The sequence below is a fragment of the Xiphophorus hellerii genome, chromosome 3 (assembly GCF_003331165.1).
Source record: "Xiphophorus hellerii strain 12219 chromosome 3, Xiphophorus_hellerii-4.1, whole genome shotgun sequence".
In the NCBI taxonomy this organism is placed as follows: Eukaryota; Metazoa; Chordata; class Actinopteri; order Cyprinodontiformes; family Poeciliidae; genus Xiphophorus; species Xiphophorus hellerii.
Window position 1 is genome coordinate 19,296,565 of NC_045674.1, and position 18,742 is coordinate 19,315,306.

General features: G+C 38.2%; 1 protein-coding gene across 2 annotated transcripts in view; it reads left to right on the forward strand.

The window, feature by feature from the left end:
• aplp1 (amyloid beta (A4) precursor-like protein 1) overlaps positions 1 to 10,022 on the forward strand; it is a 54,009-nt gene extending 43,987 nt beyond the window's left edge. The window contains exons 8-17 of one of the 2 annotated variants that reach the window (XM_032556914.1): positions 165 to 239; positions 333 to 491; positions 655 to 783; positions 1,030 to 1,129; positions 3,567 to 3,734; positions 3,896 to 3,916; positions 4,052 to 4,110; positions 5,131 to 5,193; positions 5,341 to 5,484; positions 7,260 to 10,022. In XM_032556914.1, the coding sequence (XP_032412805.1) occupies positions 165 to 239; positions 333 to 491; positions 655 to 783; positions 1,030 to 1,129; positions 3,567 to 3,734; positions 3,896 to 3,916; positions 4,052 to 4,110; positions 5,131 to 5,193; positions 5,341 to 5,484; positions 7,260 to 7,361 (1,020 nt within the window). In that variant the 3' untranslated portion in view covers positions 7,362 to 10,022. The remainder of the gene's footprint in view (positions 1 to 164; positions 240 to 332; positions 492 to 654; positions 784 to 1,029; positions 1,130 to 3,566; positions 3,735 to 3,895; positions 3,917 to 4,051; positions 4,111 to 5,130; positions 5,194 to 5,340; positions 5,485 to 7,259) is intronic. The other variant, XM_032556923.1, reaches the window with a different exon arrangement.
• The last annotated feature ends 8,720 nt before the right edge of the window (positions 10,023 to 18,742 follow it).

Below are 18,742 nucleotides of genomic sequence, written 5' to 3' on the forward strand. Positions count from 1 at the left end.
AAAAAGACTAAAATTAATAAGCAGTGCTAGGCTTGGTGCGGGCACAAGTAAAGCCTGCTGGCTTTACACTGGGGGAAACCCTGCACTTTGTTTAGCTGGCACATTCAGATTGAGTTTGTTCATTTTATAGAGATAATGTGAATTTGTGTTGTTCCATGGATCAGATAATGAAGGAGTGGGCGGAGGCTGACAACCAGTCCAAAAACCTGCCAAAGTCAGAGCGGCAGGCCCTGAATGAGGTATACATTTTTATACTTCCGTCTGAGTTTAAGTCTGAACAGTTCCCCGAGCTGTTCATCAGTTTATCAGCTTCCTCTTGTTCTCTCTTTCAGCACTTCCAGTCTGTGCTGCAGACGTTGGAGGAACAGGTCGCTGGGGAGAGGCAGAGGCTGGTGGAGACTCACCTTGCCAGAGTCGAGGCCATTCTCAACAACAACCGCCGTCTGGCGTTGGAGAACTACCTGACAGCTGTGCAAGCTGATCCCCCTCAGGTAAATCCATCCCAGAGTGCATACCATGGCAGAAAATGGAGATTTATGTAATGCAAACCCTAGTAATAATCCTAAGTGGGTTTAAGATTTCACATTTCTGGCAGAGAATGGATGTCGCAGTGCCGGGTTTTACTGACTGCTTCCTTTCTCTCTTAACTTCCAGCCTGAACGCGTGCTGCAGGCTCTGAAACGCTACATGGCTGCAGAGCAGAAGGACCGCAGACACACTCTGAGGCACTACCAGCACATTGTGGCTGTCGACCCGCAGAAAGCTGAGCAGATGAAATTCCAGGTGGGAGGCTTTAGGAGGCAATGTGTCTTTCTGCTGACAGAGAAACTCAGAGAACAGTTTGTGCTGAAGAGCTTGCATGCATGAGAGAAGTTTAAAATTTCACAACATCTGTTGTCGGCCTCAACTCCATTAAAGTGAGATCTTTGCAGGTTTTAAAAGCAGTTAAATGGAGACAACCACTTCTAGTTTTTGATCAGTTTATTTTTTTCAGTTTTCTTAGCTAACTTTTTTTTTTTTATTCTACAGGTTTACACACATCTCCATGTTATTGAGGAGAGGATGAACCAGAGTCTTGCTCTGCTTTACAAGGATCCAACATTAGCTGAGGAACTGCACAGTGACATCCGTAAGACAAACGGCTTTTTTTTTTTAACGGCTTTGGGTGCTCAAATTGAGATTTCTTGTGAACTTTGTCTTATTTCTATAAAGGTCACAATTATATATACAAACTGATGTATAAATACGCTTCCATCAATATTTGGTTTGTCTCCTGGCTAGCGAGCTGAGCTGCACCACACTGTTAGCTGTCAACAACTTTCTGACATACATCTGATATGTCTATATTTCACTTTATTTATATTTGTTGGTTTCCAGATGTTAAGCATAGTAAACTTATTTTTTCTTTAATCTTATTGTGCTTTATCCAAAGCCAGATTTGATGTGTTCATTGGTGTTCATTGTCCTGCTGGAACCGAGATTTGTGGCCAAGTTTCAATAATCTAGTTGTTGTTTTTAGGTACAGTTGAAATATATATATATATATATATATATATATATATATATAAATAATCCAAATTATTTCAACTCATCCACTGGTAGCAAAACAACTGCTCATCATTATCTATTAATGATGAGCAGTTGCAGTGTTTTTAGGTTTGAAGGCCCAGTCTTGAGTCCTCTGAGCATTTTTCTGACATTGTTTCCTAATTACTTCAATCATTGTTCTGTCTCACTGTAAACGTTTTCTGAAGAGGGTAAATAGCTTAACCAATGTAGGCAGCTGCAAATTTTAAGTCAACGAGAGCAGGAGCCTCTTTTTTTGGTCAGCAACCTCACAACACTGAGTGAGTTAAAACTCATGTCACAGTGAACAACGTAACTGCCCCTTTTCTATCAAAAACTAACCCAATAGCCCCCCAAACAAATCTTCTTCATTATAACCTCTGACACAGGCCAAGCTCAGTTGTCAGCACAGGCTTTTAAAGCTCGAACATAAGCAGCCTTTCCACCTGAGCAAACTGCTAAGTTTGCATCAGATCTGTGGTAAACTGACAGCTCAACCACACAGCCGGCCTACTGGAGTTTCTGTACTCATAGTTCACAACACATTTACACCCAGACAGACCACCAAGAGCTTCTTTTATTTGAACAAATGTCACTCTAATACACTGAACATGAAAAGAAAAAATCCCTGGTTCACTCAGACAGGCTACACCTCTGTAGTACAATAATAGATGTCCAGTTAAAACTGAATCTGTATTTCACTTTCACTGAATTTTGTTAATAATTCATCCATGCATTGCCAAGGTGTCACTGTGAACGTTGCCTTAGAACAGACTCCTTTGTTTCAGTGTTTTTTCTGATTTCTGTTAGGCAGCGGAAAGTACCAACCTGGATGGATGGATGGATGGATGGAGGGTTGGTTGGTTGGTTGGTTGGTTGGTTGGATGGATGGATGGATGGATGGATGGATGGATGGATGGATGGATGGATGGATGGATGGATGGATGGATGGATGGATGGATGGATGGATGGATGGATGGATGGATGGATGGAGGGTTGGTTGGTTGGTTGGTTGGTTGGTTGGTTGGTTGGTTGGTTGGATGGATGGATGGATGGATGGATGGATGGATGGATGGATGGATGGAGGGTTGGTTGGTTGGTTGGTTGGTTGGATGGATGGATGGATGGATGGACGGATGGATGAAAATCCATACACATTTGTTTTTACAGAGAAGCATTCCTCTGATTATTTCAGTTTATATATGAAAAAAAAATAAACGGAGGCCTTACTCCTCCACGCAGCCGTCACAGGTCCGAGTCCCGGCATGTTGACCTGTCTTCCCCCCATCTCACAACCCACTTTCCTGTCTGACCAATGTCAAGTAAAGGCCACTAAAGCCAGAAAAAACTTTAAAAATAAAAAATAAGTGATATAAAAATGTATATATCTTTTATATGTAATTTTATTTGTTTTGTTTTATTACGTCTGACCTTCTCTAAATACCTTAAAGGCATTGAGGGCTTCCTTCTGGTGAACAGCGGCGCTGTTGTTCCTGCAGCTTCATGATTTATGGCACACTGGGCCTGTTTGTCTTCCTGGGTTGTAATGAAACATCTCAATCCCACTTCCTTTCAGCTTCATGTCAGAAGGTTGAAAGCTCAATGCTCATTTTTCCAACCTTACTGATCCCTCACAGACATATGGCTAGTTTTAAGATGAATAAATGAGCTAACATGAAACTATCTAGAGTGTAGAACTGTGCTTCTGCCAGGAAACAAATCAATAAAAAATTAACTTTAACAAAGCGTCCCTGATGAATTGTGAAATAGCCCACAAGACGTTTGCTAGGAGCTTGTTGATGGCGGTAAAACGTGACATTAGTGTGAATGTGTTCATATATTTGAGGTTGAGGTTTAAAATTGTGACATCATATAAATGAATTAAAGCTTATGTATTGGTAGTGTGGTATAGTGTTCATGTTCAAATGCATTATTAAAGGTTCAAGCCTTTCAACAGAAAATTAGCATTGATAATGTGTACTTTCTGTGCATCCCTTCAGAGGAGCTTGTCAAGGCAGAGCGAGGGGACATCAGTGAACTCATGACCACTTCCTTCTCTGAGACTCGGACCACTGAAGAGCTCGTACCAGCTGAGAGCGAGGAAGAAAAGGATGATGAAGAGGAGGAGGAGAGGGCCTTCCAGAACCGCCCATATCCTCCTCGCATTGGTACTCACTCACTCACTCATTACTCATGCAAGCGCCCACGTATCTAACACCCTTTAGCTCTTCCCTCATTTTGTGAGGACGTGTAAAATGATGGTCTGCTTTCTCGCTCATTACTCTTGTTAATGATGCTTCTTTTCCCTCTTCCTGCCATTTTCTTCTAGATTTACAGTCTAATAAGAAAGGTGAGCTACAGTTCAGCATCATTTAACTGCAGTATTGTGCACTTTACAGTAATTACAGCAATTTGTTTATCTTAACATTTCCCATAGCTTATTACGCTTTTGCTTTTTTTTTTTATCTGTTCCTCGTGTGTACAGAGGATGAGTACGACTATGCTACATCTGAGAGAGGTCCTACTTATGAATATGAAGAAAAGGTAAGCTGATGATCACTTTATTCTGTCTGTCTACAAATACTAAGTATTTTATGTTCACTTATATTTCATTAGGCAGAAATGGTTGATGTGAGAAGATGTCCACTTAAAACATTTCCTTGAAAATATTTTTGCAGGGGCTTTTCAGTCATCAAGGCCGTTATCAAAACATTAACGTCACTAATTAAATGCATAAGGTTAAAAATATTATTCACACAAGTATATAATTCAGACTTTTTTGAGAATTTCAATGATTATAGCTTGCAAACTTTATTATTGTTTAAGACCAATAAAAAGGTGAGACAACATGATAGCCCCACTGACCTTCTGCATGTGGGCTGAGGTTATTCTCACTGCTTCTTCACTTTTTCTTTCAACTAAGCTTTCCGTTATCATGCTCAGATACGGGCTGCACCATAGTGGAGCTGTTCGCACTATCACCTTATAAAAAAAGTTGTGGGTTCAAATCTTAGCCAGAGGCCGGTCTGCACGGCCGCTAGTGCTCAGCCTTTTTTTTGGTCTTATGCACTGCTGCACAGTATATCAATTACGATCAAAACATCACTATATGCAATATCACAATTGCAAAGAACGGCTTGGACACAATATTGGGTAGAAAGTTATATTATATATGCACTCACAATATGCATAGCTTTATTATATTTGGCAAGTTCGATGGAATTTAATTGGCCTTAATGCCTACGGTAGAAGTATATTATTAGTAGCCACAATGCTAATGCTCAAGGTGAGTAATTGGGACTTTGTATTGCTGTCAAGAAAAAAAAGAAAAATGTGAATTAATTCTAATTGCTCATTGTGGGGTTTTTTTTACAGTAGCATCGCACACATATTTTTATATTATGATAAAATATTCTAATTTTCTTAGAAACTGAATCAGCTCTAAGCCTAAAGTATGAAAATTATTTAAATACATCACATTGGCCAATGAACCTTTTGATGATACTTTGATTTACTGGGATGCACCTATGTAGTTTTTTATTGATATATATTCTGTTTCTACAGATTAACACCTCTGCTGAGCTGAAACAGGTAGTCAAGCCCAATGAGATTGCAAGAGATGAACTGGTAAGAGTTTATGTTGAAAATGTTTTCTAAGCCTTTGAAATAATTGTTGTAATAAATTGTATTGTATTGTGATGAATTACAATAACAATGATATATTTGATTCTGCACTGAAACATCTATGCTGTTTAATATTGCTTCCTTCCAAAGCAACCTGATGCCCTGGAGACATTTAACCGTGGCGCCATGGTTGGGTTGCTGGTGGTGGCCGTAGCCATTGCCATGGTGATGGTAATCAGCCTGCTTCTGGTGCGCAGAAAGCCATATGGCACTATTAGCCATGGCATTGTGGAGGTAGGACTCAAACCAGACCTTTAATTTAGGAATAATTGTAAAAAAAAAAAAAAAAAAACTTAAAAAAAAGTTGAATATGACTTTTTATAATTTTGAGGATAAAAAGTCACCATCTTACCTGCAGTACATTGTGCTCCTTTGTCTAGATAAAAAGACAAAAAGGTCAAGCTCAGTTATATGCTTAGTTAATCTATAGCTAACGTCCAAATAGCTCCTTTTTGTCTTCCTTTCACCATATTAGGTTTGTATTAAATACTCTACCAAGTCATGCGTGAAAACATGTTTCACATGGAAAATTATCAGTAACAAACCACAGACTCTCACATCTTCAGTATTAATAACCACAAACACTTATGTGACGAGCAGCTTGATGTGGAAGTGACAAGCTGTAAAATGTTTGAGATAAAAGTAGCTTCATCTTATTTTGAACGGATTCCACACACAGTTGTTAGATTATCCAATGAAACTTCCTTCTGTTTCACCATTCTAAGATTGTTCAGACTTGTCTCTGTTAGGGGTAAATAGACCGGTGATAACATCAACTTGGTAAAACCTGCATTATTATTTGGGGTTTTTTTCTATTGTTTTTCTGTCTTGCTTACAACAAAATTACTAGTGCCATACTTACTGAATAGTTTTTATCATTATGTCTTACTTTTTGAAGTTAAGTATCTTGACATTTTTAAAGAGCGATCTAGGATTTCATGTTGTCTTTACTGTTCTCCTCCACAACAAAATGGTAAAGACAAGAGAACATGCCATTTGAACAAAGCAGATTGGTGTTGATTTTCATTAGTCCGGAACTGGCAACAAGACAGAAAAATAAAACAATTGGAAGCAAGCTGTAACATAATACCCAATGCCTAATCCTGACCCTTTAAAATGTAACCAATAACATAATAATTTTCTAGTAATAATTTTGAGTGAGAATAACATTCTGCAATTAACTGTGTTACAAATGTGGGTCACATAATCACCTCCCTCTTCCTGAATTCTGATGCATTCTGTTTAGCTAGCAACTTAGTAAGAACACTTCACGTAAGTTAATTAATTATGTTTTTTCATATAAGACATTGTGAATTTAAATGTCTAAGCTAATTAACAATATGATAAAATAGATTTAGTACAACAAATACTATTACAAATAGGTCCCGAAACCATTATTCTGCAATGCACATATATATGAATAAACTAATAGGATGACTTGGCAATCTAAACTGGTTATTAATTACAAACTGCACAAAAGCTTAAAAAAACGTCCTTGGTGGGAATGTAACGCAGGTGTTTGCGTGTACCTGCCCTTGTAAAGAAAAGAATGTATGACACTGTTGGCCAAATTCCGTCAAGCCAAATCAAAAAAAACATAAAAAACATTAGGATATTTTTGACAAGTTATTATCGGCTTTGGCTTCATCACAGTTAAAATGACTTACATTACTACATTTTAGGCAGATATTATCCTATTGGTTGTACACTACTGTATGCTATAGGGAGGTAAAAACATAAAACCTCCAAAACTCACTGTTACAAAACTGCTGCAAAGACTGACTGTGTACTAAAGAGTAATTCTACTCTGATTTAAGGTGTTTGCATAGCTTTACCGAGTGTCTCCACAGTTGTATATAGAAATCTATCAATCTCCTCCATATGTTTTTCACTCATATTTTCCCTTTTATGACTTGAACACCTTTGTTTTTAATCTTAGTCAATGGCATGAGCTTTATTTGCATATTTTTCTTCGATGTTATAACTCAAGCCTTTGGTGTTTTTCATAGCAGGTCGACCCTATGTTGACACCCGAGGAAAGGCAGCTCAACAAAATGCAAAACCACGGCTACGAGAACCCCACCTACAAGTTCTTTGAGCAGATGAACTGAAGCACTGGATGCTACCAGCAAGTCATGCCTGACCACATTTTGTCCCTCCAAAACCCCTCCCCTCCGACTTGTCTCCCCACTCGTCTTGAAAGTGGTGTCCCAGATGCACTTCCTGTGATGGATTTATGATGTGTTGCATATTTAAATTAACTGATGATAAAGTACTAGGTTCCTTACCCATAGCCAGTTAATCGCATCATAATGTGATTAATGAGATGTAATACAATCCTACAGTATATTACTTATTGCAGTCAAATATTCCTTTTGGGTAAGCAGAGGTACACCATTTCATAATCGCAGAAACCATCCATCTCATCCTTGTGGCATGACTTGACCTACTGCTCCTCCCTTGCAGCTGAATTTTGAATGGTGCATAATGCTTTATTATTAGTATTTATTTTTCATTAGTAGTTTCTTTGTTGAGACTGAGCCACAGTTAGATTTATCTGTGTAGATGAGCGTGAATGGCAGCCTAGCTGATAATCTAACTGAAAACTTACCTCCACGAGTTACTATGACAACTGTAGGAAAAGATGTGGAGATTTCGAATGTATGAGACAAACAGGCTTTAATTTAAAAACACAGAAAAACACAAATTAATGCAGAAACACTGTATGTGCTGGTTGTTCAAAAAATATTTAGACTTCTGAACAGGAACCATTTGGCAAAAATACACACGAGCTTTAATTTAGCCAGTTTATTTGTTTTATTATTCGGCTTTCAAAAAGATCTGTACTAATTATTCTGAATATTCAGAAGTCTATTATTTTACTGGAAGCATGACAACTTTTGGTGTATGATGCTGCAGTATTTATTTGTGTTGTTCCTGTCATTGCTTTCAAAGAGTCCAAAATGTTCCAGACGGACACTGTAAATAACGTAAGTACCTGCTACTAGATGTAGACATTTCTATGATTAATTTGCATCGGTGTAATGGAAAAATATGTTTTAAAAAATAAAGACATAATAAACACATTGTGCTGTTATGAGAAGGAGAAACATTTTCCTAACATGGCTGATTGAAAACGGACTGTTGTAAAAACCAGCACAAGACAACGACACAGCAACTACTTTCTGAATGTATTTGAGGTAGACGTTGAGATTCCTCCCTCTTTTACTTTAATGCATCACTCCCCTTGTAGTGAACATCAGTAGGTAGCGCACTTTGACACATTTAAGGACTATTTCCCTGGTGCCCTTGTCATCACTTTGTGTAGCAGCCTGTTTATTTTCACATTTGAGCAGAGGGATTATACTAAATAAATCCTGCACAGAGCAGTAAAGTGTAAAAAAAAGGGCACAACTATGGTATTGGGTCACCATATGAAGTATCAACTAGAGTCTAGACAAAGACACTCCGCCATGGTAGTCATACTCTTGTTTTTTTCAATATATATCTATATATATATACATCAATTTGACCTCTTTAAACTCATCACACTGGATTATAGTAGTCTGTAGAAGCTTTACATAGGTCTCCTTGTAGAAAGGCTTTCAACTGAATGACTCATTCTAGTTTTCATATTTATGATCAACCTGCTACCCTAAATAGGTGAGTCAAGAAAAGGGATTGCCCCTTGAAATTCTGGCGAACTGTTTACTGCTTAGTGTGTCATTTTGTTTTCCTCTACCCTCTAAAATTTATTACTGGTCACCTTGATTAGAAAAGGTCACACTGTGGAGTTTATCAGGCTTTAATTATATGTTTTAGCACAAACAATGCCATATTTGTTTATGTCTGTTTTCAGTTTTACATAAAGCTCCTGAATAAACTGAGTGAGGGGAGGGGCTTTTCTTTTTTTGTGTGTGTGCTTTCAGAAAAAAGAAAAAATGAAATTGAGGTTTGCCATAATTTTGTTTGTCTCGTTAGGTGGGTTTAAAAGCGGGTTGTGGTCATGTTATGACAGGATAAGAGAAGTCGCAGCCCCGTGTATAAAGTGTACAGCTCCGTTAGTGAATGAAAACAATGTATGTTCACAGTTTAAGTCAGTCGATCTTGTAATGATACTACTGAAACCATAGATGAGAATAAGCTTGCCTGTGTTTCCCAAACCACCGAAGGTTTCCTACCAGCATTTAGCAAAACTCAACATGGTGTATACTCTAGTTACTCAAGTCACATTTGTACTTAAACATCCTGATTCAGATTCTAGACTTCTTCGTTGGTCCGTCCCCTTATTCCCTTATAAAATATAAACTATGTTATCGAGGTTTTAATTGCTGCATTATTGCCTTTTACAATGCTGTGTTTTGGATGTAACTATTATGTATTTTTTATTTATTATGTAACAATCAGTTGGATTGAGGGTCATGCAATTCACATGTAATTAAAAGCATGTATGCAAAAAAATAAAAAAAATAGATGATGCTGAGGAAATGTGAATCTTAATTGACATGCAGTGGCATTAAGCACAACTAAATTGTTGTAAACCTGGTGAAACGATGTAAACTTATTCACCAGGATGTTGTTACTACTACTGAAAGAGCTGTTCTTCATTTTCATTAAGACCTTTAACCAAAGACATGCTCCATGACTTCTTGAAACAGATTTCTTTATTTGGCAAAGTGTTCCTGTGTAACTGTACTGTAAACAATCTGGCAAATTTAAACTGGTTGAGTTAATTAAAAGTGTAATAAAGGTAAATGATCCCTTAAGCGTCATTGGTGTGTTCTATTTTTTTTTTTTTTTAGCACAGGTGCATCGCTATAAAATAAATCACTGAAAAACTAAAATATTGTATTAATTCAGTTCAAAAAAGTGAATAATAGTAATTAACTCAAAGTGATATATTTCAAGGGTTTATTTTTATCCATTTTGGCTCACATTACATGAATCTTATGCCTTTCTCAGCCTCACTTTTTCCTTCCACCGAACCCTCTGTAATTACACTTGGATACCACACTGTGCCTAGGCAATCATTTGTGGCCTAACCTCTCTGTAGAAAGTGTCAGTCACTTCCACCTTGACAAATGTCTGAAAATCTTTTTAATGAAACATCCGATTGTCTTATAATAAGAAAAAACCTGAGAAGCCCACATTAATTTGGGTCAAATATTTTTGGCATCCTTCCACCAGCTTCTCAAAGAAAGCTTGTTGTAATTTTGTCCCACTCCTGTTGATTTCTGATGTAACTGGTGTGTGCTGCTTAATCACATTCACCTTTTCTATTTACCCACCTTTTTTTCCTGGGTGATGGCCACTCCAAAACATCAACTTGGTTGTTCTTAGGCAAGATGTTTGGACATTTACATGGTGCTTAAATTTGCATATTTATTTGAGCAGATGTGGCGCCTCCAGGCATATAAAAATTATACCCAGTGATGAAACAGTGTCCAATGCAGCCACGGGTGTTCCTTCGTTTAACTCAGATATTATGAATTGAGTGTTAAAGGCCATGACATCATCACATGGGCTTTCCCAAATTGATCAAAAGCACACAAAGCTCTGTGTATGTAAAGTTCTAAATTTTGATAAAAGAATAAAACATGTTGTTTTTTTTTGTATGTTTTTTAAAAAGTCAGTTTTGTTATTCTGTCATTTAGAAAATATTAAATTATTTGGTAATCTTAGCTGACAACATGAGAAAGGCATAGTGTGATTTAATGTCACAGTGAGAAAAAACGTTGCGTGTCCATTTATACAGTGTATGTAAATCTTTGGTTTCAACTGTACAAGTGGGGGTAAGGGGAAACCTTCAGGCTTACTCGTACTGGAAAATCAGCTCTTCTTCCACTACAAGTCTACGTTAGGTTTCTTTGGAAAAAGAAACCTAAAGTACATTAAAAAAAAAGTGCTTTTTACATACAGTTTTAACTGGAATTAGCAATGGCTATACAGATATATAGCAAGGACTTGGCCCAGGTAGTTGCACAAGCACATCTATTTCTGTTCTTTTGTGTGGGTGTGTGGGGATGTGTGCGCATAGGGGTGGGTGGGGGTGCGTGGGCGTGTGTGTGTGTTATATTGACGTAAAGACAACATTTGGTAGTAAAACTTTTTAGAGATTACAATCATGACCAAGCCTGAGATAAGAGAATTTCTCAGTTTTCAGCATGGAGTTTCAGTGACTCCTTAAGCCACAGTGTCAATTCTGTGAAGCCAAAATTGTATCTCACTTCCTTTGTCAGGAAAAGCTACATAAGATAATATCATTCTGTTACCTTGTTTTAAACGACAGAAAAGAAAAAGAAAAAAACTGCAACAAAGAAAAACATTTATAATAATTTGCTAAGTTATGAAGGAGTTCGGTTCAAGAAAAGCTAAATGACCTTTACCTTGTTCAGTTTATATAATGTGTCCTGGTAACTTAAAAATTCATATTATTGCATCTTACAATGCAGCCAATTGCTAGGCCTAATAAACAAGACAAGAGAACAATGTAACCAAAACATACTACAGTCTATCCTTACTGAATGCTTTTTTACATATTTTATGTTTAAAAAGCTGCATCTACTGTTTGTGTTGGGAACCGGGATTTTTGTTTTTTTTTGTGGGGTTTTCTCTGTTCGCCTGCTGCTTCATACTTTTAGATGGTGTTAGAGGCTGCACACCTGGAGGGGCGTGCCCGCTGACTCAGTAAGCGCACCTGTGGCTCATCACCCAATCATCCTGAAGCTTAAGAACTGGAATCCATCTTGACAGAACACTCAAGCCAACAGTTAAACCCTGCAGACATTATCATTTTACAATGTTCTCTAATTTTTAATTACTCACTCCAGAGTTTTTCCCTTGACGGCGCTAAGACTGCTTATGTCATTTCCCTGTTGTCGGGTCGAGCCTTAGAGTGGGCTGAAGAAAGGCTTCCCACGCCAACCAATTTTGGTTGCACATTTCATGAATTTTTGAAGGAATTCAAGCAGGCTTTAAGTAGAGGCCCAGATAAAATATTCAATTCTCGCGAATAATGGACATTCAAACAGGGACAGAGAACTGTAGCAGATTTCGCTATTGACTTCAGAGTAAAAGCCGCTGCTTCAAATTGGAACACTGCCGCGTTAAAGAGCGCCTATTTTCATGCCTTTATGAGTCAATTAAGGATGAATTAGCTACACTAGATGAACTCGAAACTTTAGAAGAACTAATAAATCAGACCATCTGGCTCGATAATAGAATCCGGTCCCGAACAAAAGAAAGAAACCGAAGAACCCCACTTGTAAGAACATTGTCAGTTTCTACTACAACTCACTCTGCTTCCTCTACGCAGAACCCAAAGCAAATCGGTCACACTCGTCTCACCACTGAAGAAAGGCAAAAAAGAATCTGAGGTACTCTGTTTGTACTGTGGGTCTCCTGGCCATTTCATTGCCCACTGTCCGGTTCGTTCAAACTCCCAGATCTGCCAGTAAAAACAAGGAGGCTGGCGGACTACCTACAGAAAGAGAAATCTCCTCGCCTGCTGTTCTCTGCAACCTTGGTCAATAACAATCAATCCATTCCTTTGTCTGTTCTGATAGATTCTGGATGTGAACAAAATCTCATTGACTCAGTTTTCGTTCAGCAAATATCTATTGAAACTGTCCCTCTAACTGTGCCTCTTTATGTCTCAGCTCTAGATGGAAAAGCTCTTCCCCAGATCCTCCATAAAACTAAGCCTTTACTCTTGGTTATGTCTGGAAACCATAATAATCTCACTTCATTTTTTGTTTTCCCGGCAGCAAACTCCTCAGCAAACTCAACTGGTTACACATTGAATCCTGGTCCACTCATTGTCACTCCTTCTGTCTCCATTCAGCAGTTCGTCCAGGTCCATCACCGGCAGAACTACACGAAGCAGATCCTCCTGACCTGTCATCCATCCCTGCAAAATGCCACAACTTGGCACCCGTTTTCAGTAAAACGAAAGCTCTCTCACTTCCACCTCACCGCCCTTAAGACTGTGGCATAGATCTTCTCCCCAGAGCACCTTTACCTACCAGCCACCTCTACAACATCTCTCGACCTGAACGAGAAACTATGGAAAAATACATCAAAGACTCCCTGGCAGCGGGCATAATTCGGCCATCTTCATCGCCCCTGGGGGCTGGTTTCTTCTTCGTGGGGGAAAAAGATGGATCGTTCAGACCCTGCATCGATTACAGAGGTTTGAACCAGATAACAGTTAAAATCAAATGTCCTCTGCATTCAAACCTGTACATGAAGCCACAGTCTTTACCAAATTAGACCTCACAAACGCTTAACATCTTCTCCGTATCCGCCACGGAGATGAGTGGAAAACAGCGTTTAAAACACCCATCGGGCACTTCGAGTATTTGGTCATGCCCTTTGGTTTGTCTAACGCACCAGCATTTTTTTCAAGCCCTTGTGAATTATGTTTTAAGAGATTTTCTGAACATATTTGTTTTTGTCTATCTAGACCAGGGGTCTCAAACTCCAGTCCTCGAGGGCCGCAGTCCTGCAGTTTTTAGATGTGCCACAGGTACAAAACGCTGGAATGAAATGGCTTAATTACCTCCTCCTTGTGTAGATCAGTTCTCCCAGCCTTGCTAATGACCTAATTATTCTATTCAGGTGTGGTGCAGCACCACACCTGAAAAGTAGTCTTTTCACTGTCTTGCCATAAAGCAAGACAGTGAAAAGGTCATGAAAATGCATCTAATCCAGGGGTGGGCACTCCTGGTCCTCGAGGGCCGGTGTCCTGCAACTTTTAGATGCATCTCTACTTCAACACACCTGAGTCAAATAATGAGGTCGTTAGCAGGACTCTGGAGAACTTGACTGCACTTAGGAGGTGATTCAGCTGTTGGATTCAGGTGTGTTGGACCAGGGAGACATCTAAGAGTTGCAGGACACCGGCCCTCGAGGACCAGGATTGCCCACCCCTGAATTCTAATCTGATTAAAAACTACAAAAAAATTAATTAAATGCTGGTGCAAGATAATATTACTCAATAGACTATAAAGCTGATTGAAAAAGCTATTAAAAATACAATTCACTTTCAGGTAAATCAAACTGATTTTTATCATTTCAACAGTTTCACATTGTACACTGGCTATGTTTCCAAAGTAAAAAAATAACTAATTGAATTCTGAGTATGTTATTTATCATTAATAATAAGGATACTTAAATTTCCACCTAACATAGCAAATAAGTATTGTTTTGCTTACTTATTTTAGGGAATGGAGCAGCCTCTAACATCTTTACAACTGAAAAGGTGAACTGCTCCCTCCGGTTTGGAGGTCAGTCTGTGCTCTAAGCGGAAGAGTTCAAGTATCTTAGTGTCTTGGCTGAAATGTGTTTTTTTTCCATATAGTACTTGGAGTTGGACTTAGAGGCAGAATGGGAAGCTCCATCATCCATGGGGAGCTTGGAGTAGAGCCACTGCTCAGCGGACTGATGATGCTATCCTTAATCTAATGAATTTAGAAGCATAGGCGGAGAAAAACAACCATCAACAAAGGGTTGAAGAACCTTTAGCTATCTTTTGCGATTTTAGTTTCTGAGAAAAGTTTCTTTTGAACTTAAAGTAGAGCGATGAGTAATGCAGCACGGCAGCTGTTGTCACTTGTGCATGCATTTCTTTGATGTCTTAACAAAGGCATGACAAACAAATCTAAGTTCTCCACTAAGGTGAGGTAATTAAAAAGGATCAGATATTCAGTCAAATCAATTAATAGGTAACTCTGGCACAGTTCCCAAGCAGAAACTCACCTGACAGTCAGTGGGTGGGTGTGGGCGGCACTCACACTTCCTTCACCTACAAATTACAAAGAAGTGTCAAGCCCCAGCCTCTGGTTCACTTCTTCCAAACCACAACACTGACGGGTAGTCCTGCTCACCCAGATTACTGTGAAAAGGCTCTGTGGCTGTACAGTAACAGTTTGCCATTGATGCCTGTAGCGCGGATCAGTCATCTTGGTAGTGGTTCCTGTGAAGTCAACTGCTCACATACCGCCAGTGCGGTAACGTAAGCCGACTCATATTAACCTAGACTTTAATCACTTCGCAGTCTGAGCATCTTGTTCAGTTCGGTAACACTTTGATTCATTCAACAAAACAACAATATGAAACCCCTTTGTTCATAAAAATAAAGTTGTTTTGTAGGTGGATCAAAGGTGTGTTTGCACGATAAATGTATTTGATAAATATCTTTAACATCATTTGCACAATCCGTCGCACTACGCTGATGTGCACAGAAGAGGAGCTTGTCACCATTTGCTATCCTGCTCAGACACACCCCAGTGAGTCAGCATTGCATGGGGTCTTGTGGGTGGTCTGATGGTGATTGTTCAACTGACAGTGAGGGGATAGCAGCTGCTTGGGAGTGTGATGTGAGAGGGGGTGAGGTGTGCATGGGGGGGAAGAGATGGTGTGAACATTCTTGATATTACTTGTAGGTGAAGCCCTTCTCATCACTGCTTGCTTCCTATGTTGTGCAAGGTGACATTTAAGCATTGGTATGATGCTAATTTCCTTGAGGGGAATAGATGAGATCATGGTGTCTGTCCAGTGGTTTTGAGGAGGACTCAGTGATGAGTGTTTGCACAGAGTGCTCGCAGAGAAGCCCCAAATGTCACCGAGTAGCTCAGAGCCATGCATACACCCACACTTTGACAAACCACCAGACTGAGTAATCATAAATGGTCAGTTGTTATATGTTACAGTGATGCAGAGCTGAAAGATCCTTCTCTTACTAATGCATCAACATCTCAAACTTGTGATCACAGTGATCACAACGAAACCACACAGTGGTTAACTTGACATGCATGCAATGATCATTTAAGGTAAAAATGGAAGAAGAATTTTTGTTAAATATCTAAACGTAGAAGCTCTCATTTGTGCAAAAGCGCCTCAAATTTTCAGCTCTTTCCATGGTAATGCTAACATGAAACTTCTTTTTGTCAGCCTTCACTTTGTCAATAGGTTTACGGTGGCTTTCAAAATTAGTTGTATTATTTGGAGGTTAACGGTTTCAACTTCAAAAGGAAAAAAAAAAGATCTTATCAGCAAGACAAAACAATGTCAAGGCATCGGAAAAAGTACATAACTACTCATAAAGATTGGAAAAGTTGAACCAATCTCTCTTGAAATCTTGAATTTTTTGGGGACAATTGCTGGTTCTGCTTTAATATGCTAATAAGGCTTAATGGGTTGTTTATATGGCCACATTATATGTAACTTTCAAAGAAAGGTGAAACTACCTTGTAAAACCTTAACCATCCCACCAAATGGTGAAATGATCAATAAATAAATAAAATGCTCGCAGCAACAAGTGAACTAACTGAAGGCACATTGCTCTAACCTAAAAAGGTCCTTAACAGTAAGCCCAGCGTATGCTGCATTTGGCATGTCAGAGATACAGAGTAAACTACACAGCTGAAGATTAAAATGATTTTTGAGAACGAACTAAAATTACTTCCAGATTGAAAGTCAGGTAGCTCATTTTGTAAGTTTTTAGAGCGTTTAATCGATATGTTAACTTGTTTGGCCAAGCTTGTTTTCACCACTCTCCCATGACAACATTTTAGCTTTGTATAGAATCACAGATTCACAGATTAATGCTTTCCTGTTAGGCGTTGCGTTTTTAACCTCTGCTAGTGCTCTGTGGCTGTTTCACATCTTTATCTCATATATTGTGAGGGAATGTAGTCTGAAGTAGCTTAAAAATACATACATTGCTCTGTTAAGCTACTAAATAATATGTAGCTTCTTTAGTCTATGTGCACTTGAAAATACAAAATTTTAAAACTATAATGCTCTGCTGACTACAATACATTTGTATATTATTGTAAAGTTAATTCATTTCAGTAACTTAATTTCAAGCCAGTTTTTCTGTAAATTATGATGATTTTTTTTGTTTATTAGTAATGCAAACATAACATTTCAGAAAAGAATATGACATCAGACCTTAATACAGAAATATGGGCTTAATAAAAATTTTAATATCTGCTTAAAGCTTTTAAAAACCTACTTTTTCATTTAACTAACAAGCCTCATTGGCACACATATTTACATTTATTAAAAATGACTGCATACCATACCACTTGTTCATGAGGCCCTTTGAAAATAACAGGACTGCACAAGAAGTGCTGAAGGACAAAGTCAAACAGAGGAGAGAATAAAAGGTGTATTGATACACAGATGCAATGAAAGTTCTGGAGAAGAAATCTACAACACTAAAAACAAGTCGGACAAAAAGTACAAGAAAGCTTGGACACAAACACTATTTAAAGGCTTATGTTTCATCACCTCTGAAAAATAATCTGGTCCAGGACCTCGGAGTAAGATGGTACACCACTTTCTACCAAAAAATAGAGAACTTACAAATTCCAAAAAGAAGCCCATTGCAGTAACAAATAGCACTGAGTGACAGAAGGTACAATGGGAAAGAAAAGCACCAAGAGCCTTTTGGGTAAACTCAAAGGGAGGTTGGCGTAGTTTGAAATCCAATTAATAATACTGATACAAAATTACTCATTAGAATTCATAATAGAATTAAGTTTCACATTTTGATGTATGAAATATATTTGTCACATTATGGCTTATTTATTGACCAAAACCAACAACAGAAACAAATCCCAAAGAAGCCGTCTGTGACATAGATCATAAAACGTAATAATTTACCATACTTTTACTCTTTCTCAAACCTTCCATTACCTCAAATGTCTTATAGCATAATGCCAAAACTTTCCTATATTACTCAGATTTTCACATAATCACAAACTGAACCCTCTGCTCTTGTTGTGCAATGAACATGCTCCAAATTGTTGACGTGAAAACTGCAGAGATCACATCTTTACTGGTGGTATTTGCCGTATGCTTTTTGTTTCATCTTGAACAACAAAACCTTTTTTTTTTTTCTTTTGCTCAAACCCACAACAGTTTGGTTGCACCAAAGTCTGTCTTTTTTCCTGCCGGAGCTTTTTAAGGTGCTCAGCGTCTTTTTTTGTTTTCTTTTTCTTTTTTTGCGTTTAAATTCCACTAAGACAAGAGTGGCGCATCTTCAGGAGTTGAGTGCTCCACAATGTCGATCACCTACTTAGTGTAAAAGGCAACAGCTTTTTTTTCTGAAACTGTTATGTAAAAATCCAGAAATAAAACCTTTCTCAAAAACACAAACATTTTCTGGAAGTGACAGGTACACTCTGTGTCCTCTGCTTCAGTGGTTTAGTTTATGTTTTAAGGTGTTACTTATAAATTCTCAACTTTACGCAGAAAGCTCATGAAGACTACTGCATGTTTGTCAAGTGCTTGGGCGAAGTGTTTGTGCTTGTCTTTGAGATAAACTCTGTCAAAAGAGTATTTAAAAATTTTTAAAACTGAAAAAGAGATACAGTTTTGACAAAACAAAGTTATTTTGTGCAATTAAAGGAGAATAATGCAATGAAATGTGATGGAAATAGATTCCTGCAGCAAGCTCAACTTGTTATTAATAATTTTGCTG